We start from the raw sequence: 25,894 nt of genomic DNA on the forward strand, positions 1-25,894 counted from the left end.
AAAGAAACAGGATGTCAGATTTGGCATCTGTGCTTCTTTATGGACTGTCATTTATCTCTAAAAACAGCACCAGGAAACAGGAGTGCAATGCCAAGTCATGGCTCTCAAAAGGTGACTTCTTAGAGTCATCATTCAAGTGTAGATGGTGCTAATCTAGAAAAAAAACAGGCTCATTCTTGAATTTTAAACCCTGTACTCCAGCTTACCTTATTTAAAAAAAGGAAAAGAAAAAAGAAGAAAAGAAAAGTGACACGTGCCAACCAGCTGAGACAGACATGCACTGGAAGCCACATAAACTTCGATGAATTTAAAGTTATGAATCTAGTGTTAAGCTTGCCCACAGAATTACAGAATGGCCAGGGTTGGAAGGGACCTCAAGGATCATGAATCTCCAGCCCTCCTGCTACAGGCAGGCCACCAACCTCCCCATTTAATACTAGACCAGGCTGCCCAGGGCCCCATCCAACCTGGCCTTGAACACCTCCAGGGACAGGACATCGTTGCCCAAAATTGCTCATTTTCAGTGCAGACTGGGCTGCACAAAGCAGAAAACCCCAGACAGTAATTCACTGCCTATTCCCATGTCTCCTTGCTTCCCTTCCCCAAAACAGTTCATGCTCGATGGTAACACATGCAGTGAATCAGCTGCCACACTGAATTCTTCCACATTTCACCAGAAGGTTTATCTGAAGCTTGAGGAGTTGGACTCAACGATCCTTATGGGTCCCTTCCAATTTGGGAAGCTCTGTGATTCTTTGAAACTTGTTTCCTATATTTTTCAAATGATGGAAACCCTAAAGTCCTCTCCGCCTTCCCCTACCCTTCAGCCAACGTAATGCCCGCAGCAACATTCATTCTGAACCCGAGATGCTCATGCCATCTTCCCTTGGCACGCGTTCCCAAGTCAGTGTGCAATGCCACTTCCTCTTAGAAGAATGCAACATTTCCTCAATCTCTTTTCCTCCTCTCATTTTCAGTCACTGTTTCACAATGAAGCATAACCTCATGACATTTAAAAATAAAAATGTCTGACCATCAATTTTCTCTTCCTCCCACCTTGTATTTGATAGGATTGTACAAATGTTTACCTCAAGAGGTTTTCCTGTGCGTTGAAGTACTGATATTTAGGGGAGTACTGCTATTTTTATAAGGTGCAGGTACACTCTAATTACTACTTAAACAGATTCGTCTCTTACCAATTATTGAGAAATACTGAACAATGCTATTTAAATAGGTAACACTGTGCTACCTAGAAAATATGATAAAGAACGTATGCTAGTGAAAAGGATCTGATAGGTTATTACAAAAAGGAAGCAATGGAAACAATATGCTCTGCAAAATGCCCTTTTTAAACAGAGACTGTGTTGAATATAATGCAGATTATTTTGGAAAATATACAGATGTCAGAAAAGAGGAGATAAGAATTTTAACAGTGCAAGAGAAGATTTACAACAAGAGATTAAAAAAAAATTAATGTTATTCTTTGCAAAGTGAAAGAAAATTGCCTTAGAAGCTCTGGCACCTGATGTTAGTTAAGGCTATTTGGATACTACAGGATTCTCCTTTTTGCCTTAACTTGGTCTGTGTTAGAGACCACACATTCTTCTGCTAGAAGCATTTGTTTTTTAAGGTTATTATTAGACATGAAGATCTAAAGCAGATCTGTTCTCTGCTACATTCATAGCCCAGATGTGGATATTGTGAGCAGTCTGCACTGAAGAATCAAAGCCAAGATTCCAGAGTCCCGTACAAGAGGGCCCACAGGAGATGAAAAGAAGGCTGTCTTCAGCAATTCCATCCTACGAGCTATTTAGGGGAGTATGACTTCATACTTGTTTGTTCTCAAGTAGCACAGATGTGCTCTATCAATTCATAGAGTTGGAAGACTATGAGTGGAATTAAAGGAAAAAAAAATCACCTTTGCACCCAAAGTTTCAGCAGAACAAATACTAAACTGACAAGCTTTGCTGTATTAGCATCAGGGCAAAACATTTACTTACATAAATACTTACGTTTTGTCTGACCCTCAACTGCGAGGAGATTCTGACAACAATTACAGCAAAAATCTATAGTTGGAAAACATTCTAAGCTAGTCTGAACTGCAGAAACAAGTGCTGGCTAAATGAGCAGCGAGCCTTTGTTTTGACATGTATGTTAGCTGCAAGATAGATAGGTTTTCTCCCCATTTTTTTGGTCTCATTAGTAAATCAAGTACTGTTGTTCTTAATATATCCCACCTTCAGAAGTCAGAAAAGATAAAAATTTAAACAAACAAAAAAAAAAAATCAAAAAAATACTTGTAGGTCCATAAAATTGACTAGCTGTGCCATTACACAGCTTCCAGGCATGCCAAGAAAAAGGGTGTAGGAGAATTCCTCTTTAAGTTGCTTGAAGTTTGCAACTCCTTCTGCCAATAATGTTTACGGGAAAATACTGTAAAAAGCAACCAATATATTTCCCTTTGCTATGATTTTTTTTTCCCTTAACCTACCCCATATCTACCCTGCTAACACATATGGAAGTTATGCAAGCATGACCATGAAAATGCAAGAGGAATTTCAGAATTTGCATTGGAATGTCCCTGAATATCAGGATGCTGCCCCAGAAGCTGTCCTCATTCATTGAGTCTTCTACAGAATAGGCAGCATCACAAAGTCACAAACACAGTTGCCAAATTTGAGGGAAATATTCTCAGTGCACTGCCCATGTTCCAGTCAGGAGAGCAAATTTGCAAGGGAGGTTCCTTAATTACAGAGTGCTACATTTAGGATCACAGCTTATTATTCATCTCAGAAGGTCACCTCTGTTTTAATTCCAGCACTTAGAAAAACGTGCCTTATACTTAAATATTGTGTGTACTATGGTACATTATTTACAGTACATAACATTTAGTTTGGAAAGTATTTGACTCCACAAATGTGAACGCTCCCCCCCCCATTTCTTTTCCCCCCTCTACTCTCCCACTTCCACTCAAATGAGGTTAGCTAAGAAAAAAACCATTCACAGGATTTAAGAGCTCAACACCCAATCCAAGCTCTTGCAATGAACAAACAGCCTCAGTCAAGAGACGTCCATCCCATAAACCTGCTCTGGGATTTTATCAACAGGCCTCTGTATTTTATTTTTGAATTTGAATGAAATGTGTCTATTAGAGACGCCTGTACCAGTAAGAACTACCAGAAAGCTGCAGGAACTATCTGAAATAAAAGCCTGATGCTTTTTATTTAAACAGAAACTAAGATCCACAGATAGAATGAAATCATTCTCCTGGACTACAACCCTATAGTTTCATTCACATCACAGAAATAACTGACTCAAGAATTACAAGATCTATGTGTTTATAAGCTGTTATTTATACGGTAATATCACAAGAAAAAAAATCTTTCATGATGATATTCTTGTGGCAAGCCCAGCTGCATACACATTGCTACACTGCAGGCACTGCCTCAGAAAGTTCATTACAAATACTTTTAATTATTAACCTCCAGTGTACCAACCTGTGATTGCATTATCACCCAGCTTCCATGCTGCTCATCCAACTATGAAAACAGTTTAGCCTAATCTTGTTTTCACAACACGCAGTATTTGAGCTCATCCAAGGAAACGCTCTACAGTCATCTCTATGTGAATACTGACGAAGGATTAGAGAATAATGAAAACGTGAAGAAGTACAGGGTTATGTCTCACATGTATATTTTACAGATGAAGAAGGGCATTTGTGAAGCAAGAGACAAACTCACATATACATTCATGTAAGACCTAGCATACTCCCAAATGACATTATCCTCTCACAGGCTGTCTAGTGCAGCAGGAAACTCTGAATTTGCTTCTAAGCACTATTTAGGAAGTCTTTCCAGATCTTCTGTCTTCAGCTTTGTGTTTGGCCTCACAACTGTACACCAACAGCCATTTCTCTCACAAGCTCACTGCACTGAGAACTGCTACACCAGGGACAGACTAGGGACTGATCACGGCACACACCACATCCAGCTCTCCTGCTATGCTCCATCCACCAGACTGGCCAACAACTGGTAAAATCAGTGCTTTGTCAAAGCTCAAAGCATGAGTAGTGGATGGATCTAGCACTAACTCCTTCTTCAACAAATCCCATTTACAAGAAAACAATAAACCTTGATCTAAAACATAAACCTCTGTGGATCTGTGCAGCTCCATCTTCAAGACAGCTGCAGGCAAGAAAAGCACGTCTAACCATTAGGATGCCTACTGATTACTGGCAAAGAGGTTCTGCATGCCAAAAGAAATGAAACCTGCAGGATATTCTGAAGGTGACCATACTTTCTACTTGACTCCTCGAACCTTTCTTGGAGAAAGATGATGGTCCATCTGGATAGTGGGTATACTGTGGTCTTCTACATTTTCCATACGGTCCTGGGTTCACCGTTTTTATCCTGCTTAACACAGTAAGCAATCTGGTACAGCCATCAAAGCACCACAAAGTTTTTTCCATCAACCAATCTGCAGAAGCCATACATCCTTCCCTTGGAGCCTTGGAATAGGTAATTCCTAGTCCCTATACAACAGATGAAGGAAGATCAGCCAAAAGTTTTGTGGCCCTTTGTGTATGTGCACTGTAACACACAGGAAGGGCACAGCCTGTTGTACAGACTAACTGTACAGGTTGCAGGAATTAGAGATAATGCAGAGAGCACCTTAAGTCGTTGCTGCTTTAACACCAAAAACACAGTGCTTACCGTGGAAAGACAGGCTCTCAAGTGAATAACCATCTCAGGCTATTAATTATGCAGCAGAAGAAAGTAGCTTAAGATTTTGTTTCAAGAGTCATAAAGGAAACACTCCCTGCCAGTCTGGCAGCTGCATAGACTAGAGAACCTGAAAGGTCTAGGGGCTGTTTTTTCCAGATATAATGTACATATCTAATTGAAGAGGTCTGGATTCCAAATCACAATTGCTTGTTTCAAAGTGCTGGACATCTGTTGCCAAGCAATCTGTTAATTCTTCTGATTCTTATTATGCAGAAACCCTCTCACCCTTTATAAAAAGAAAAATCTTTTTCTTAGCTAGCAGCAGTTCATGTAATTATATTTGATTCAATAAAAATTGTCTAAACGGTAAGACTATCCCATAAATATGTAGAATTTACTGTTTTGAAAAGATTAGCCCATCAACCCTGTGAACAGATACCGAGATATTACCAAGTTTTTACTGCTAAGCATTCATTGCTTTTGTCCAGACAGTTGAAATTTCAATTTGCAGAGACACAAAGTACTGTTTGAGGGCTTTTTTCCCTTTCTTCTTTTTCAATCTGAATAGAGACCAGCATCTCATTTCTCCCCAATTAAAAAAGAAACTGCTGGATGTAATCAGTGCATTTTCTCTGCAGATAAGAACGATAAGCACAGTCCATAACACATTATGCTGTATTTCTGGTCTCACAGCAGCTTCAAGCCTCTACTTCCAAAAGATGTTTCAAAGCAGACAGCGGTGAATGTAACTTGCCCTATGCAAATGCCTCCATCTCTGACAGAAAAGCAGTTCCCTTAGTGCCCAGCTTCTCCTTGTAGTGCAAATAAGGAGGAAAAGAGAGCAAAGACAGCGGGCTTGATCCCCTCTCTGTTATTTCAGGAAGCCATCGTGGCAAACAGCTGCTTCAAGCCCTGCATTTCAGAGCCGGGACTACCACACCGCCAGAAAAGGGCTTCCCGTTACCCAGTGCTGCGTCCACACACTCCTCAAAGCACCTCCTGCTGATCCTCGTGACTGTTCCTGGAATCTATTATTCGTGCAATCCAAAGCACAGCTCCAAGTGCATCTCCATGTGGAACAACACATGCCTAACAGAGTTACAAACCACTCTGCACGCAGCAGTGGGGAATCCGCGCAGCTCCAAGGCGCTCTGTAAGCAAGCAGACAGACCTGCTGCATACCAGACAGAAAAATTTAACAGCATTCTAAAAGTATGAATTTAAAATACATTCTGACATAATTACAACTTAATTATGGCAAGCATGACACTTTTTTTTATTTAAATGCTTAAGGTTACTCGCCCTATTTATTTAGCCTTAAAATGTCAGAATTCAAGCACAAAAAAATTATCACTAAGCACATAGATAAGCAAAGCAAATGGCTGCTTTTCTTCTCTTCACACAGTTTAATGCAAGTAACACCTGCAACTTCTTTCTTCTGTTTCTACACACCTCACAGACAGCAGAGGGTGAACATGTTTAAATCTAAGGGAAAAAATGAACACATTGGCCAGAACAGCACTGCATTTTACACTACAGATTACACCTGATGTAATCTCAACTCACACACTCAAGCTTATGGCTAAAACAGCAAGGCTGCAGAAACTGGATGAAAGCTCTCTTCAACGGCTCACTTTATATTCTTGCTCTCATTTCTAGGCAAGTGGACTGCAAGAAACAAAATAAATCACAAAGCATCAACACAGATGGCAATTTGGTATCTGTCAGCCAACTTCACACCTGCAATTTCCACGACTCCTGCTGCAGCTGCGCTTTTTGTCTCATCACAACGCAGGCAAAAGCTGTAAAACATGCCAGTATTAAACAACCAACCACCAGCTACTGCAATAACGTTCCTAGCAAATCAAGGTGCAAGCTGGCAGCTCTGCTACCACCACAACTGCATCTCTGCTTGCACCACAGCAAGAGGTCATCTTCAAGGAACTCCATCCAGGCCGTGTGCTGTGGCAGTGGCACGTTTATATTTAATTCTCAGTCCACCTGAGGGTGAGAAGAACAAACAGCATGCGATACCGACAGATTCTGAAGAGGACCTGGCAGTTACTAATACCAGTGTGAACCAACAAGCTCTGTGCTGAACAGGGCATTATGAGCCTTGCAAGGACAACAGATCTCTTCACTGAGAATAAGTGTCACCAGCTCCCTGAACAACATTACCTATTTCTGGCCACAGCATTTCATCCCAGGCCACGTATGGCTTGGCACAGCTCTTTACACAAACACCTTGAAACCCACAGAAAGAGATACTTATTCCTGCCCACCCTGGGATGCAAAAAGAGGATCCCACTCCATTCATTACTATAAAATTGATGCTAAATCCACAAATGATGGACATCACCAAACCCGATATCTGTATTTCCTGCAAGACTCAAGTCCAGGAAGACAATCCATGCAAAACTTACTGTGAATGCCAGTCTGATTTAAAATATTTTATGTATGTTTTTGTACAAATAAGTTACAGCCAGAGCTTTTTCCAGCCCCATTTGCAACTCCACAGGCCCTGCCCTTTCCTAGACCTCTCCGTGCCAGAGGGCTACAGACACTGCTACATCCAGCACAAGGCTTCAGCACATTAAGCACTGACCTATCCTCTAAAGATAATCAGGTTAGATGATCTAATGGTCCTGCTGGCCCTTACAAAGAAAATGAGCTATGAGTCACCTGGGTACTTAAAACCCTCATACAGTTTCTCCCACCAGCCACTGAAAAATGAAACTCAGAAGTTTTACTCTTGTAAAGTACTCTTGTAAAGTACTCTTGAAGTCGGCAGCGCAAGGCTGCAGCCATGTGTGTTTGAGACAGAAAAGGTGAAGCAGACGACCAGGGAAGAGTGGTGAAGCTACATTCGGTTTGCAAAGCAGCAAAAAGGCAGAGATAATATATCCATCCAACCTAGAGATGCAGTTCCTCATGTCCCCGTTGAAGCAATTCTACACCTACTCTTCCTCCAGCGTAATGTGGTCTAAAAAAAGCCTTATAAGAATATTAAAATGGTTTACATCATATCTTAAAATAGTGAAATGGCTTCGACAACTCACCCCACACAGCAAATTCCCTGTAGACCTTTTTAAGTACCTTAAAAAGAGCAGCTGTTACAGCTACAGATTGAAATCTAAAAGAAGTTAACCAGAAAACAAAACAAAAGTTAAATTACTACAAGTGAAACATTCATTGCTGCATGGAAAGGTCTTTGTCTAAATACACTGCATTTAAGAAATCTTAATATCACATAATTAAAACCTGAATTAACAGGGACACAGAAGTGGTACTTTAAAAACAAGGTTTTCAGGATTGTCCAGTTTGACATCTTCTTTAAACGGCAGAAACAAGTTTGTCTGCTTTAATTCCTCCTATATAACCACTGAGAAAGACCCGTATGCATTAGAAGAAGAGCACCTGGGGTTTTCAGAGATCAAGAAAGAAAGTAATAATACTGCAGCTCGGCCTAACTCCGCTCAAACAATCAAGAATGCTGTTCATCACTGGCTCTCTTCTGGCTGCAAAACAAGGCTACTCTTCAAGTTTACCTGTTTATGACTCATCCAATTTAATGCAAGTATGCTGAAAATGCTGCAGGAAACATGTTGTACCAAAGAAAGAAACGAATAAGCATGGAAACCCACAGAACTTGAAAACAAAAAACCACAGGTAAGCCTCTTTCCAATAAAAACAAGCACTGCCCCCAGTGCAGAACTAACTGAACCAGACAGGGAACTCTTGGCAGACCCACAGAACACTGGCAAAAAACAGTTACTCGAGTCTCCCTACTAACAAGGAAAAAAAGGAAGAAATAAAAGAAATGGTGGAAGCAAAAATCTATTTGATGACAATGTGTGCCTCCAAGATACTCTGGGCAGGCATTCACCTCTTTACTCTCAGTAGTGTTTAAGTAGATCTCGGCACACAGATATCTGGAATCCTAAATAGCATTACTGAAGAAAATTTGGTGGCAGGAATTCCAGACCCAACATTTTTATTGTGGCCACTTTGTAGGAACTAAATGGCTTCACATGTTGGATGATCTCCAAAACAACAGAAGATGTGGAGGAAGACTTGGAGGCACTGGCAGATGAAAAATGGGACACGAATGGGCAATATACATTTGCAGCCCAGAAGGCCAATTGTATCCTGTGCTGCATGAGAAGAGGGGTGGCCAGCAGGGACAAGGAGGTGATTGTCCCCCTCTGCCCTGCCCTCATGAAGCCCCATTGGGAGCAACACATCCAGTCCTGGAGTCCAGCTCAGGAAAGAAGTGGAGCTTTTGGAACAGGTCCAGAGGAGATCAGAAGGATGATCAGAGGGCTGGAGCACCTCTCCTGTGATGAAAGGCTGAGGGAGCTGGGGACATTCAGTCTGGAGAAGAGAAGGTTCAGCAGAGACATTACTGCAACCTTTCAATACTTAAAGGATGTTAAAAGAAAGATGGATGGAAACTATTTACAAGTCCACCTAGTAATAGGACATGAGGATAGATTTAGACTAGCTACTAGGAAGAAATTCTTTATCATCAGAGTGGTGAGGCACTGCCACTGGCTGCCCACAGAAGCTGTGGATGCCCCATCCCTGGAAGTGTTCGAGGCCAGGCATGATGGGGCCCTGGGCAGCTGGTTTAGGGATATGTTTTGCCCATAGCAGGAATTAGACAATCTTTACCTTAATCTTCCAACCCAAACCTTTTTACTGTGCTTAAGTAACTTGCACAGATTTCACAGCTATCAAAACCAGAAGAGATTCTGAGTGCTGCAGTCAGATCAACAGAACAGATGTGGCCAGAAATGTCCAAGATCCAAGACTTGTGGTCAGACTGCCACTTCACACCTCCACCCCAGGGGATGCTGAAACATCTAAAATGCACAATTATTCTTGGAAGTTTTTCTTTTATTCTCCCCTTAATTAGAAATCATTGCAATTATGTAAACTGCTGCTACTGTGTGTTTAAATAAAAAAGAAAGAAAGAAAGAAACCCAAGTTATACTTGGAAATTATAAAGTCTGCACATTTACTTACTGTTTGTTTGGAGCAAAATATGTCATTACAAGAAACAGTTACAGGAAGAGACTCATATTTGCCTAGCATCCATTGAACCCTTTGTCTTCGTAACTGTTGGAAGCAATGAATCAAAGGTAAATTGAACTGACTTGCCCCAGTTTGTTTCCATGCAACTTAAAGCTGCATCATTAATGTTTAATGTTTACTCCCATTGGTCATGAGAAGCTTTTTACATGCTGAATGTATTTTATCCAAGAGATCTTTTAAGGGAAAAGAGAAAAAGATAGAGAAGAAAGCTAATCATACCATCCTTAGGTTTCTGTGCAGATCTGGAACGCACTAATTTTGAATCCACCTTCCTTTTTTGACAAAAAAAATCGCACTTACAAATAACTTAAAAACAAATTGGCAGTAATTTGAAACGGACAGCAGTCAAACATTAACTCAAAAATAAAGGTCACTTTATCTATGATGATCATGACCTCAAAGTCAAGATCCAGCGAGGTCAAAATGCTGGTGATTTTTCTACTGATTATACAACATTCAAAGTAGTGATTTACAGACAGGGAACTTTGGAAAGGACTCTGGCTGGATATACTCCTTAACTGTACCACATTTTAACCTTCATTAACAAAGGACAGGCTTCTTGCTACTCTAGTCCAGAAATTCCTTGGCAATATCCACAATGGGCAGATGAGTGGTTGCCTGCATTTTGAAAGTATTAGCTTCCTAATCCGCATGCAAAGCTCTAACAAGAAAGCTTTATTCCACTTAATACATTTGTTTTAAAATATTCACATCTGAACTTCATGCTCACTTATGCTGTTATCATCCTTCCAGCAATATGTCAATGACTTTCCTCAGTGCGCATCTCTCTACTAAGATTAGAGGCTCAACATTTCTTCCCGTGCTGGGTAACACACATCAAGCTTTCTTTCCTATTTCTAATTCTAGAAGCATATTAAATTGAAAAGAAAAAAAAAAAAATATATTGTAAAGAACTGTCTCTATAAACAGGCAACCACTACAGAGAGAATGGTTAAAAATCTCAAAATACAGCTTGAGAAACATGGAGTTTGTAACTCCCTGGAGGCCAACCTCCAGCTTACAATGAAAGATTAAAATCTGTTAGTCTAAATCAACTATCCACCCTGAATGTATTCAGTGCGTTTGACGCACACAGACTGGAAAGGGCTTTGCATCTTGGTACATATTCAGTGACAGTGCTCATTGCCCTAGCAGCAAGCTGAATTTCAGCATCATGGCTCAAACATTTCCTTGACTATATTCATAGCTAAGGCTCCTGCTTTAGCTATAGAAAAACAACTTGTGAACTCTTTACCTTTGAACCAATGTGACTAACACTCACACTGAGCTGCTATTCAACGTGCAAGATAACCCAGATTTAAAATGAATACACATTCACAACAGCATCAAAGAAAATGTGCTCTACTGGACTCCAGTGATTTTGCAAGAAAATGAGCAAGCATTAAGAACATGGATAATCCATCACAAAATGTTCTTTAGGTACCTAGTAAATCTACTTTGGCTTTAATTTATTTATAACAACTCAGTGTTCCAGACTTGCATCACTACATTGTGCAAGTACAACACAATCTTATTCTAAGACTTCATTGCAGGATTTTATTTTTAGTACCTGCTGGCAAGGGAAGGATTTTTTTTTTGTTAGTGGTGATTTGTTCTTGTTGTTTTTAAACAACAGAAGTACAGTGCACCCCAAATACCAAACAAGTAAGCAGTAGCTCTTGGGGTGGACAAGTCAAGGCTCTTCTTCCGCTTGGCCACTCCAAGCAAATGGCAATCCTCTCTCAACCAGGTGCGTGCATGCTTGCAGGTGCACAAGACATACATCTTCACCCTCTCCTTCTGAATACTTGGCTTTTTGGCAGAGTGGGATTCAAAGAGAAGAGGTAGAGGAGCTGATGCCCATACACACCTTCTCTTCTGTTACAGACATACAGACCTTTCAGTCATACACAGAGACATACTCACCCTTCAGACTATTTCATCAATGCTATAAACTCACTTGACAGCTCAAGTTGGTCTCAACACAATCCTGTTAGGAACTACTATAGAAAAAAGAGGAAAAATATTGCCACCTGTCTAGGTCCAACTTCTATGCTGACAAAAGTTCTCTTGATAGAGACGGCTATTCTTCTCCACTTCCATTACATCAAACAAGTTTTGCTTCATACGCGATGCTAAATGGAAGATCAAGTTTCATGTTCATGCACCTGACCCGACTCTGCCTTTCTGGACTAGCTGCAAGCCATGCAAACCTTCACAAATTGCATGACATACCAAAAGCCCTCAATCTACAAGCCAAGCTTCAGTCCTCTCTATTTCCCTTTCCTTGCTTAACCTTGCAAAACAAATACATTTATTAAGCTTGCCAGGGCCTAAGTGAGGGCAGAAGCTGGTTGTCCAGACGAAGCCTCATTAACAATGCTATTTATCATGCTCAGCAGAACAGACACCAGCTCCGACTCAAAACAGACCAGCAGCCACTGCAATAGCTATTACTCTTGGGAGAAAGCGTACCCAACCCCTAGGCTTATATTTCACTTTGAGGTGGGCTGAAGCAACGCCAGGAACACAGCACTCCGATCAGTGTGTTCTATGTCTCCACTCATCAGCTCTCCTCTGGGGGGGTGAGGGGGTGGGGGGGAGAAAAAAAAAGCAAACACCACTTCCATTGAAAAATGCAAAATTTTGGACCTACATAATAGTAATACTTCAGGGTGCACACATTACTACTGTAGCAATGGCAGCCATAACCTCTGCCTCCTTGTTTGTCATCAGTCAGATACTTGCACAGGATTGCATCAAACTGTGACATACACTCAAATACAGCTACGGAGCGAAGTCTCAGCCAGCTCCTTGATATTAGTTACTATAGTAACCCATCCCTTGGCACAAGCACTCACAGCAGGAAATCATGCAGATTTCAATTTTACATAGTAATAAATGCTGCAGAGAGGAGAATTTCACAACAGTTACAGGGGTTGGTTGTACAAAGCCAGACCTATTCTGCCCCATGACTCCACCACGCCGCAGCCCGACGTGCTCTGCTCCCCTCCCACACACACCATTGCCACTGCTGTTAGTTTTGAAGTGGTTTCCACAAAGCCTGTGTTGGGATGGCTGCTGCAAAGGTTGCAGCATTTTTCAGCTTCATCAGGTCAGAAAGCACTCATTTCTACATGCAAGAAACCCTGTTAAAAACAGTAAAAACATAAACTGCAAAGGAGACCATTTAAGCATATATAAATGCATGTTTTACACACAAAGTCCAGGCATTTCATAGGAAACACTTTCAGGTCACAACCCAAAGATCCACTGGAAATAGCCCATCTTACTTTCTTTCACCACCCTAAATGGTGGGAAGATCACATTAACTTGTAGGAAAAAAACACTGTCAAGAGCACAAAGACCACAGGAGGGCTCTGAAACCTGAACTGAAACAGCACGGTAATTATTTTAGCTTTTCAGAAGTAGTTCTACAGGTTGGACTTCATCAAGCGTGTGAGTAGAAGAGGAAGACACGGAACAATGCACTTCTTGTCCCAGGCAGATGCTAATTTTCTCCTGAAATTCAAGAACAATTGGGACTCTTCCCCATCTTTCTAAATCAGCATGTAAGGCTAAACAGTGCAAGTTTTGCTACCTCAGCCAGGGAAGAGAAGATCAGGCAATTGCTTCACCAAATAAAACTAACACACAGGGGAGGAGAGAAGGGGTGAACAGCTTGCAGAGCAACAGGGGCAAACACTTGTGCTGGCAACACCTGACAAATCATCGAGTAAACAGAAGGACAAGAAAACGAAGCTGGTCTATTTTTAAACAAGACCTCATTATTACCATGAACATGCAATGCTTCCCTGGAAGCAGCAGGTATGCAAATATGAGATGAATCATATCACCAAGTCAATCACTTGGCAGTAGGAATGCTAGTTTGCATGGTCACACACAATGGACACGCACAACCTGCTGTCCTGACACTTCTGAAAGTGTGTGGAAGAGCATCCTTCTGGGAGGCAGACTGCATAATGGAGAACAAAAAAACCTGTTAGACAATGCAAATACCACTGGTGCTTTTGTTAACAATGTGATAGAGCTCCATTGTTCCGAACACTCTGCTCAACATCAGTCTGCTAGAGCTTGCAATTTCAGTTTTTCTGCATTAACTCTTATGCCTTTGAAAACTATTTCTGCCCAAGGGTAGGAATAGACTTAGAGAGTTGGAGAAACATCCCGAGTCAAAGCATGCGTTTCTACAGTTACAACCTGCACACAAATTCCCTTGTAGATATAAAGAAATGCTGTAAGAGGATAAGGGACGTGCAGACCAGCAAGCAATGAAGCTGAGGTAGCATGCCTGAAGGTCAGGTCAACACTTGCTTCTCCAGAGGTCCGGTGAACTTGCACAAAGCCAGCTGACAACACCAACCTGATCTTTCAGCAGCGCATTATCCCTTCTTGGAAGCTGCCTCCAAGTTGACCGACAAGAAGAAAACTGCATTTCAAGGCATCTGTAAGGCACATGGATGAGGCAGCAAAGGGCAGCAGCTGCTCTGCTGCCTCTGCTGTATCTTATGGGCAAGGTCCATAAGACAAAAAGCACTGCCCTACTTTACAGGAATTCTAGCTTAGTCTGAACTGATCTTTAATTCTCTTCCCACAACACACCCTGCCTCTCTTCCTGTCTTATGGCAGATAAACATAAATAAAATATTAAATAAAATGCAATGAAAATTTATCTTCATCAGTTGCTATCCAACCGATGACAGATTAAAAAAAGAAAAGCTGCAACAACTCTCTTGTTGTGGTTACTCCAAAACTGTTGCTATGTGCCAACCAGCAATTTATCACATCAAAAGCTGACTGAATTAGCTGAAAGAAGATCTCCCACCACAGGAACATGTGCTACACTGGGAAAAATAACTGCCAACTCAAACGTCGGCTTTCATTTTCAAATCCATGTCCCATTATCAAATGGATGTTTTTGTATCCTCGCTTCTTACACACTATCAGAAAGAATGTCCTTCAGATAATTTATTAGTGATCTATCCTCACTGTTGTCCAGACTGGATGTTTAAGATATTGAAAGCTCAGTTCTAATTACTAAGAATGACAAATCTCCTTGGAATTACAAGGCCAGTATTTAGTTACTAAAGTGTAGGAACTCTACGTGAAGATATTATGTTGTCACAGAATAAGAGACAGCTCTTGGAAATAATAATCCATTCATCCATCCCAAGTCTGCAGAAAAACAGGACGTGATATTCTCTCCTACAGAAAGTAATGCAGTCATTTAAGAAAGAAGAGGGAGAACTACAGCTGGCATTGAGAATCCGGTAAATTAACTCTGCACTTTCCCTCCTGCCCCCACACTCTCAAAGATTTCTCACTCAAATGACAGCAAGTAGATTTGCATTCAGTAGGAGAGAGGGGTGGGAAAAAGGCCAGCCATTCCTACCTTCATACAGCTGCCCTCTCCTTGGATGAAATATTAAAGAAGCTTACTTATACTTCTTTTCCCCTCAATCTTTTGTTTTTCTCCTTCACAGAGGTTATACTGTTGCATTGAAGTGTGTCTGCTGTCAGCATCCACAGTTACCTGGTAGCTTTATCACTTTCCTAAAAACATTTTAGATTCTTAGCAAAGCACTTTAAACTCAAAAAATATTACGTTGTATGACAAATAAAAACACTGCTTATACACTGTACTGTGCACAGCACCATTGGTAGTATAGCAGTTACAGCACTTATTTCCATTTATCATCCCGGAAATTTCTTCTCAGGAATGAGCATCACAGAAACACAAACGTTGCCATCAATACCGAGCTAGATTTTGTCTTGCTTCTAACAACAGAGAGAAAATAAAAGTCAAAAAAGATAAATAAAACTCTTTTACGCATTCTCCCAAAGCAAAGGCAATGGTAATGTTTTACTTCCACAGCAGCCCTCTAAATCCTCTAAATAAAAAAATAAATTCATTAATAAGCAAAGCACTGCAACCAGTGTCATTGTTTTCATCCCATTTTGATTGCAGTGTTACATATATGTATGTCTTGTAGCTTTTGCACTCAAAAATAAAAGCATTTTCAAGTCTCATTTCTCAAAACGCAACCGATGTGTAAACATGCATCCAGTTACAAAATCATCTACCGAAGATTTTGAATTGATCCCGTGTTCTGCATCATCTTGAAAGCACAACAGAAGATTGTATGGTTCATTTCAAAAACTTTCTTCCTGATCATTTTATATTTGAAAATCTGCAAGAAAATGCCTGGACTGTATTATTTTGCTTCAAAGACTCCATGGGAGGAATAAGTGCTTATTACCAAGTCCTATCTTAACTGACAGGAAGCCCAAACAAAGCTTTCATTATTTGGATATGAGCGTCTGAAGTTAAAGAGGAGTCAAGAAAAACAAAACAATTGATCAGTAAGAATCCCTTGCCTCATGCCCAGCTTTCTTTTTACTCTCAATTTATGCAGAGAACACCCTCACAGCTCCCCAGTATGCCAAGGGCATACAAAGACATTTGCAAAACGCTGTAGGCACTTTAGGTCCACTGCTGTAGACAATGGTAAGTGCTTTCTACCCCTGTGCCCAGGCTCAATTTATCAATTTTAAAGAAAATAAAGAACTAAGCAAGCCCCCTTTCCATAGGGTGCCCTACCATATGTGACACTAAGCATATGTCCCTGGGGTCACACTGTGCCTTGTTTGCAGTGAGTGAGCTGTCAGTTCAGAAAGCCTAAGAACATCTATTTAGAAGATATGGATGCTAATTCCAGCACTGCAACAGCTTGTGCAGCCTGTCACCATGGAAAAACACTTCAATACATACTTATCCTGGCCAAGATGACAATGAAACATCCAGAATAAGGACTACCTAAAGGTGTTCACACAGTACTTGAAACAACACATGTGCGGAATCTGCCCATGAATACAAATCTGCACCAAAGGTACCATTTTAAGCGGTTTTATTAAAGATGAAAGGCAGTCACTGCTCACTGCAGTACAAGAGCTACCTGCTCACTGCATTACAAGTTACCCGAGGCATACGTTTACAGATATTAATCATATTTAATTTTATCAGTAAAAGCATTAAAGCATATTTACATTTCTGAGCGCTGATAAAGTTTAATGGGGCCTGAAAAAAGCAAGACAGACTAATGCAGAACTTCATCTAGGCCAAAATATCCTTTTCCTCTAAAAGAGAAGCACTAAAAGTGCTATGATATTTTTGTTACCCTGTCATTGCCATGCACCATGAAGGCTCCAGCCCACTTCCACTTCCAGCTCTACAGCTGGTTGGCCATCCACAGCTCTTCCCTCCTCAACCCCAAACACACCCTACCCACCAAGTACCCTCAATCAGAATTTCTTACCCCTGTTTCCAGAAGCTCTGTATAATATTAAAGTCCTCTCAGCCAACGATAAAGTGAAAGAGATGAAAAACATAAATAGTCCCTACCTATTTGTAGGTACTATTGTCAACGTTACCAAAGGCAAGGAAAGCATACCTTTAGTAGCACTTGTGAAGCTGAAATGAGGCAACTTCAAATAGCATTGTAATTCATGGAATCCAACTGGCCACACAAAGCCATGTGATACACTGAAATGTATCTTAAAATGCTTTAACTAATCTGCTTACATCAAACACACCTATGTATATGTAAAGCCCTTTATAATGAATGAAAAACAACAATCCCAGAAGAGTGGGTATCAGCTAGGTATCAGCTGCCTCATTAACGATCTCCCTTTGAAGATCAATTTTAAGCTTCTGGGTAAATCAAAGCTTTTAGATCATCTTTCTATAAATTTTAATTTACACCTGTGAAGATGCAGATAGGCAAGATTGTTTATTTCCATGGAAGCCACTGACTGTGTATTAAGTAGATACAGAAGAAGTGTGCATGCCTTCACACAACTTCTGTCATAACAAGGAGGATAGTTATTCTTACCTACTTCAAGTTCCTGAATACTAGTACTTATCTACAAAGAACATTCAAATGCAGCAGAAGCAGAAAAATACTAGCGTACATAAAGCAAAGCAGTTTACACACCTCCTTGTAAATACTGTTCAAAACCAAGTGACAATTTGTTTATATGTGGCATTGGGGATGCGCAGTTCTTGCTTCACAAAACAATTTTTAATATGCAAAGTATCAGGTAAACAGCTCCTAAATGAAATCAGATTTAAATCTTTCATGCTTAGGTGAGAACTGATGCAAACAGGACACTCAGAGTTTTGGATATTGAAAGACTTACGCCACGTGACAAAAAAAAAAAAAACAAAAAACAAAGTTTAGATCATTACAAGAACTGAACACAACACTGAAAGCAAACTTGACTGATGTTCAAAGGTAGCCAAAGTATTTATTTAACTTCCATGAGTTTTAAAGTCTGGGATTTAAAACTATTTCCAATTTTCATGGACTACTAACGAAGTTCAGTTCTCTTTCTTAACAGTATTCTCTCTAGTAATTACAGAGAGAAGTAATATCAGATCCCACTACACACTAACAAGCTCTGCCTGGCTCTATGTCAGACACAGCCTGAACTGCAAGATAAATATCTAGATCTTACAAAAACTCAAGACTGAAACACATGTAAAGTAATATCATTTCCCTTCCTCAAAAGCTACAGTGTGAGGAAAATACAGAAAGTAGAGCTGGCTCATCCAACTATTGGTTTTACCATGGGCAGAGCTCCAGTCATGTCCTCTGTCTGATTTCCAAACTGGAATGTAAAGCTGAGGTCTCATTATTACCATCAGTGAATCAGAAGGAAGTAAGATACACAGAAATCATAGAATCATAGAATGGCCTGGGTTGAAAAGGGCCACAATGATCATCTAGTTTCAACCCCCTGCTACGTGCAGAGTTGCCAACCACCAGACCAGGCTGCCCAGAGCCACATCCAGCCTGGCCTTGAATGCCTCCAGGGATGGGGCATCCACAACCTCCTTGGGCAACCTGTTCCAGTGTGTCACCATCCTCTGTGTGAAAAACTTCCTCCTAATATCTAACCTAAACCTCCTCTGTCTCATTTTAAAACCATTCCCCCTTGTCCTATCACTACCCACCCTTGTAAACAGCCATTCTCCTCCTGTTTATACACTCCTTTCAAATACTGGAAGGCCACAATGAGGTCTCCCCAGAGCCTTCTCTTCTCCAAGCTAAAGGTGCACTAAAAATGGAAAAGCCAGCATTTAGGAAAAGTAATTATGCTACATGGGGTATAGGAAGATATCAGCCGGAACAAGGACGGGAGTTGGTGGAAACAAGCTCCTTCACTTGAACTTCTTTAAAACTGTAGGCAAATGCAAGCAAAATGCAGGCCCTAGCTTTACAACACTTCAGTCACTCAACAAAGCACTAACACCACCCATCCCTCAGAACAGGCATCTTTTTCACATTTTTGTACAAAATTCTCCACAGAAGCATCAGTCCATGCCTTGACAAGCTGTCCTGAGGATTCAGAATACACCAACCCTCAGCACCCTCATCATGAGGTGTGCCACACATCTCACCCCTCCCCTGCCCTCGTGGTTTATCTTTAACATCTGTGGATGGATTTAAGAAGAGGATGCACCTATGCACAGGAACAGAAAAGTTGAATATTAACATTGCTTACATTGGGTAACCTGTTAACTGACTCTCCAAATGGCTTCATGCATAGCCATGCATTCAATCAGAAAACAAAATACAACATTTTACAAATTGGAGAAGCAACAGGCAAAATTTAACAAAGAACTGTTCCAAGATAGAAAACTCATCAAAGGGAACTGGGAGCATCAGAGAAGAAAAACACTAAGTTTGTTTGCTTTTGTTTCTGAGGGTGCTTTTATACTGACTGCAACATACATGTTTTAATGACAGTTTGCCCTAGTAAGCATAGAGTTTTACCATCATGTTCAATGCAAGATATTTTCTCTGCCCCAGCAAGCTGAGGGGGCGGGGGGGGGGGGAGAAGGTGTATTTTCTACAGAACCCATGAAATTTCAGAGATGCTCCAAGTCAATAGACTAGTTATGTGTAAATACTCAAATAGGCGTGAGTGAAAGTTGAGTTGGGAGACAAATCAGAACCAACTCTAGCTTGGAATTTTGATTCTTTGCCCAGAACATCACTTTCCAAAAATAAAAACAAAATTCCCTTCTATCCTTTCAGTCAGGAGAGGAGAAAGACAGAACAGAGGAACTATACAAAGTTGGCAGGCCTGGATTCACAGAGCTCCTTTTGTGAAGGATGTGTTCTAAGAGATAAGAGACAAGACACGATGCTTGCTGGACACAGTCCAAGTAACATAGCAGAAAGTGCAAAATACCCTTCAATACCCACACAAGCCATTTTTGTCAGAGAATAGGAGAGTTTCATTCGTTCTGTATCTGAATGAGGTTCTGTAAGCCTGCCAGCACAGCCAGAAGACAACACAAGTCTCAAGGATTTTGGTAGGGCTAAATTTGTTTTCCTTTTGGGAGACAGAGGGAAAAGGAATAGAAAAGAAAAGCTCAAAGGGAAGACATTTTAGAAATCCAGCTTAAGGGCTGCCCTAGGTTCCACACTTAGAGTACTTCACTTTCTGAAAAGTTGATTATTTTACTTGAGTAATGATGCATAATTTATAGAAAGCATGCACAGAGTGAAGGAACTGCAAATCAGAATGTAAATATTAGCTTTAAAAAGGAAAAATCATTGTTCCCTGTTGTCATTCTATGGCTTAATATGTGCTCCAGCAGCTGCTGCTGCTCCTCTTAGCCAGAAGTGGCAGGGGGGAAATGCAAGTCTGGCTGAGCTTGCACACTGCTGACAAAAATGCAAACTCCTCACATTAGCAATATTGCTTCATTTCTATCCAAGTCAAACGCCAAGGACATACTAGGACTTCAAAAAAAAAAACCAAAAAACAACACATTACCAAGCCTCTAAGGCTAGAGAGGACCAAAAGACACTCAGTTGGCAGCAATAATCCAATTCAGAACTGCTCTTCAGTGACAGAGCTCGGGGACACAGTGACCATGGGGACTGCCCTGCCCCTGCATGGACATCTGCACATGCTGCCTTGGTCACTGGGCATCCAACATCACAGAGAAGCAGCCTTTTGTTTTCTTCCAACTCAGCAGCCTGGAAAGATTGCCAGCTGTACTGTTTTGGCCTGCCTTGTAACCAACAAGCTTACACTGTCACCAGAGAAGCCCACAGCGAAGGAGAATTGCTTTTGGTCAGTAATGTCAGACGTCAAGAAGGACAAGGGAAGACTTACCTTAAAAATACAAGTACAAGCTACCATCATTGTTATACACAGACCCCAAAGGCCACAGCATCAGCTGTTATCATCCCTATCATCAGCAACCCTACATTCAGCTATAGCAGATGAATACCAAGTCTTACAGCTTTTATTTTTACTTAAGGTACAGAAGCATCAGTGAATACAGATTTCAGTAAATCTTGCTTTCTAAAATATTATTCATCAACATATAATTCAAATGGTAATTAGAAGCGTTCACATTATGGATGACACATTTAAATTACAGGTTTCCAGCTTTTTTTTTTTTGGTGAAGAAATGGCAACTTCCTTTTTCACATGTCGCGTTTTCAAAGTGCAAGTCCGTACAACAGATGTCTCACAGATCTGCTTGTCCATGTAATAAGCTAGACTCTTCTACTACAACAAATGGTATAAACCACGCAGCATTCTGTTAAACTCAATATTGACACATCTGCTTACCACGTGTATTAGTAGCCATGTCAGCCACTTTCTGAAAGGCGTCCAAAAAGGCAGCAGCTGCTACTACTGTAGTCCTGAAATGCATACAGATAACAAAACATTAGCACTGTCTCATTGCTGCCTATTTAATTATTGCCAAAAACATTCAGGCTTATAAAGAATGCCACTGTGAACTTGCAGAGGCCACAAAAATATTCTCTTTTATATGTGATTTTAGCCTTTTCCCTTGCTCCTTTTCTTAATCTCTTCCTCGCTTTGTGTCAGCACTATGGACTTGGAGGCAGCCAGGCTAATTTTGTGCTGTGAATTGTGCAGGACAGGTGCTGTTTCAAAAGAGCACAGCCATCCCCCTTCAGGCTGATTTCCTCTGATGAACTAATATTAAGCAGTCAAACATGAAAAACAAATCTAACATGCATTATAATGAACCCATTAGTGTACAAATTACAGCCATTGCTATTTCCAGGGTACATATGTATTTTGAGAATAAGTATTCAGGACCTTGTTTTTATCCAGAATCCTGGCCAAACACTCTCCTGAATTTTTCATTTGAGTATGAGCATTTCTTCAAACAGAAAATAATAACCTCCTAGAAACCATGCAGGTTTGGATTTCTTGGGTAAAAGGGAAAGCAGTGGTGGGAGGGGAAGGAATTCTCCCCTCTCAAAAAGGAGGATTTTCTGATGCAGTGCTCCGGGAAGAGTGGAGCAGGGTGCTGGCCCCCTTCCTGAGAGGGATGGGATCTCTCAGCTCACCCCAGCTCCCTCTCAGTTTGAAAAGCACACACAGACCAACATATGTTCAGGTGGATGGCACCTGAACATATGTTGGTTTTTAAACAAAAAAACCCTTCAAATAATAAATAAAAAAATAAAAATAAAAAATAAAATAACCCACCCCAAAAAAAAAACAAAACAAACAAACAAACAAAAAAAAAACCCACAGGAGAACAGCAGGAAAGCTGATCTTCAGCCAAAAAAACCAGAGAACTCCATAATTAGGGCAGATTTTATGCGAGCCTTACTCCAAGTATGCTCAAAATACGGAGGACATAACTGGCAGCATAGCGAATGGCCTACTGAGAGCACAAAGGATCTGATCTCAAATAACAGGCTTGAGAGGTCCAACCACATGCATAAGGACCCTTCATGTGCCTGAGAGATAAAAGGGAACACAAAAAAAAATCACAACCTGACAGCACTCCACTTAGCTAGTAATATTTAGCCCTGGAAGAAGATAACCTTTCCTGGGATTTTTCTCAGCAGTGTTTGTGATCTTAGTCCTCCAAACTCACAGATAATGTTGTTACCCATGTACTATCTTGTTAATTATTAATTATATTGCTAATAACAAAGTTCCATTTCTTCGCCAAGAAGAATCAAGGCAGAGCTGGCTCCAGCTCAGGTGACATCTGCTCTCCCCTAGGAGAGCACAGAGAAATGAACCAAAGGCTCACATTTGCTGGAAACGTACATCAAATCCTCAAACATAGGCTTTCAAGCTGCCTACTTCCATGCTCTTCAGCTAGAGAAGTCTACACTGAATGCACCACTATGGGACTGGGAAATACAACTAGTTCTCATGCCTTTCAGAAGGTTTGCATTTGAAGAGTATAAAGAGAGAAAAAAGTTCTCCATTCCTCTTTTACTACTTCCCCTACTTCTTTCACAGTCCCTTAATGTGATGCGATTGCTGGAAAAGGAAAAACCACATACAAGTGTGATGTTTTAGGTACAGCAAGGGAGAACAGCAAATTCCAGTCGTTTAGGGCAAATGGGTCTAAACAACAGCTTCTGAGGAACGGTTCGCAATGCAGAACCACAAAATATACTGCCAGTAACCAAGCCTATGACCTCTGCTGGTGCTGCAAAAACACACTGATGCTTTGGGGAGCGTAGAAGAAATTGTGGCTTTAGAAGAAACTGAGTTTGGATTTGTATTAGCAGAAGCAGACTTTACGAGAGAATGAATTCTAGAGGTAACAGAATTGGTCTGAGTGTGATGCACATGGCACTTATTAACACAAATCTGCAGAAAGTAATCTTGAATGCTTCTTGCAAAGTATATGCCAATAAAGTAAGTTTTAATAACCACTGCAAAAAGGTCCAGCACAGAAATTCCCTTGGCTTTTAAAGCAGAAGAAAGTGCTGTTAAGACTCTTCAACAACTTTTTGAGCCTTCTTCTGATATAAACCTTCCATATTCTACAGACATAAAAATGACAAGATATGTCTAATTCCATATCAGCCCATTCACTGAACAATACATTATCAAATTTTCCATCAGAAGCCATGCAATTTATTTTCACATTTGTTATGGACTGTTGGTGATAGGTATGCATTTGCCTAAATACACTACAACAGCAGCAGTAGTGTGAGGCAATTACAAACATGGATGTTGACTATGAAATACGTACAATTTTACTGTGACTTGCTTAGAAAATTACCCTGGCAGAAGCTATATTTAATCTTTACATTCATACACACAAGTAATTGTAGGAGATCTTGACTTACCGAAGCTGAGACTGCAATTTCCCAGCTTTATTTATAAAATCTTCCCACACTGGGTAACTTCCCTGCAAGAGGAAAAAAGAAAATACAAAAATGAGTACTTTGTTTGAACATTATGTTTTTGATACTGCAGATTTCAAGTTCAACTGAAACTAGAAGCTGCAACGATGACTTTATTGAATCTTTATTCTCTAACATCAAAAAATGTTTTCCTAGTAAGTGGTCTCTCACATTCTTTAATACCAGTAAATAGATAGCATGTAGCTACATGACAATGGGAAATGGTTTTAAACTGGAGGAGAGTAGATGTAGACTAGATATCAGAAATAAATTCCTTACTCTGAGGGTGGTGAGACACTGCAACAGGTTGTCCAGTGAGGCTGTGGATGCCCCCTCCCTAAAAGCATCCAAGGCCAGGCTGGATGGGGCTGTGAGCAATCTGGTCTAGAGGGAGGTGTCCCTGTCTATAGCAGGAGGGTTGGATCTAGATGATCTTAAAGGTCCCTTCCAACCCAAACCATTCTATGATTCTATGGCACTCCATCTGGTTCTGAATTCAGATGAAACACGAGGTCCTGGGCGGAGACTTGATAGACATGCCAAGCAAAAACACTAAAGTTGATTTCAACTGAAGAAACTCTTCACTTTGTATGAAAACAGTGAAGACAAACTTATGAGAAGTGAGGTGCTAGGTTACTGCATAACGTACAGCGAATCTCCCAAAACTAAGAACAGAATTCCAGTTGCATTTTTCTATGTATGGACTCCCAGCGCAATTCCCAGTTTCCCATTCTCTTATTGCAAAGTATTTTATTTTTTAATTAAGGTCTAAGTTGCCCAAGAGACCACCTTAAGCTGTCTCAAAGTAACACAAAACATAGAGTAGCCCGAAGGCAATTATTCTCAACAGCTGAAGGATTTCCTACAAAACAGCCCCAATGAACTCAGAGCTGCCTTCTCCAGAGATGCTGGTAAAGCAGTACACCATTGAGCAACCATATGCAAAGTTTTTAAGGTTTAATTCCTCTTGGAGTTTCCTGTGAACTTCTCCCCTATTTTCTTAAAGTATGGTAGGAGTCCACATTAAGAGCTGCAACACCAAGTGTTCTTACAAGTTGAAAAAAGAAGTGCTCATTTTTATGGTAAACTACCATCTTTTTTAGACCAAACTAATGTTAACTTGCTCCCTGCAGAAGAAGTGCAAATTTTCTGTTAAAAGCAAAATCAGTGGCAGAAAGAAACCTCAAAATGTCCCCTAGATTGGTGCTTCCATTTACTGAAGGTGTAAGCAGAGCACCAAAGCAATAAGGCCCACGTAAGGCAGCTTCTCAAGGCCAACATTACCACAGCTCTGACTGTAAGAGGTTGCAAGCAAGCGTCATTGCTTGTAATAAACTCAATCCAAACCTTTTCTTGCTCTACCACAAGAGGCCACATCTCATCTTCTTTGGGGCAAAGACAATCCCTTCCCCAAAAGCAGCCAACCCAATTCAAGCTCCTCGGTGCACCCTGGTGAGACAGCTCCCAGACATTCACATGCCATGGCCAAAACGACTAGAATTAAACTAAGGGTTAAAACCAAAGTCTTCCCCTGGACAATGGCCTTTGTTCATCAGTGACAGTTTAACATTCTCTACTGATCATATTTTGAAAAATGAGATGTCGTTTCATAGATGTGGTGCATGCATCTCCCATACAGACACTGCACAGCGAAACTCAGTCAGCAGAGGGGCTTGGCAGCACCACGACAGACCCTACCGTACATGTCTCAAGTACTAAGCAGCTACTCTCAATATTCTTCACTAAGTATTGTGTTTGCTTTTTTGGTGGGTTTTTTTTTGTGTGCGGTTTTTTTTCCTGTGAGCAATGTACACCAGGTGG

At 40.7% G+C, this 25,894-nt stretch overlaps 1 protein-coding gene across 13 annotated transcripts in view; it reads right to left on the reverse strand.

The window, feature by feature from the left end:
- MTSS1 (MTSS I-BAR domain containing 1) overlaps positions 1–25,894 on the reverse strand; it is a 117,899-nt gene that overhangs the window by 78,273 nt on the left and 13,732 nt on the right. For 12 of the 13 annotated variants that reach the window (XM_085221665.1, XM_085221667.1, XM_085221663.1 and 9 more), the window contains exons 2-3: positions 24,017–24,078; positions 21,504–21,577 (exon numbers count right to left, since the gene is read on the reverse strand). The exons of the other annotated variant lie outside the window; for it this stretch is intronic. In XM_085221665.1, coding sequence (XP_085077791.1) covers positions 21,504–21,577; positions 24,017–24,078 — 136 coding nt within the window. The remainder of the gene's footprint in view (positions 1–21,503; positions 21,578–24,016; positions 24,079–25,894) is intronic. 13 annotated transcript variants of the gene reach the window in all.

This window comes from Meleagris gallopavo, chromosome 3, assembly GCF_905368555.1.
Source record: "Meleagris gallopavo chromosome 3, MGAL_WU_HG_1.1, whole genome shotgun sequence".
Lineage (NCBI taxonomy): Eukaryota > Metazoa > Chordata > Aves > Galliformes > Phasianidae > Meleagris > Meleagris gallopavo.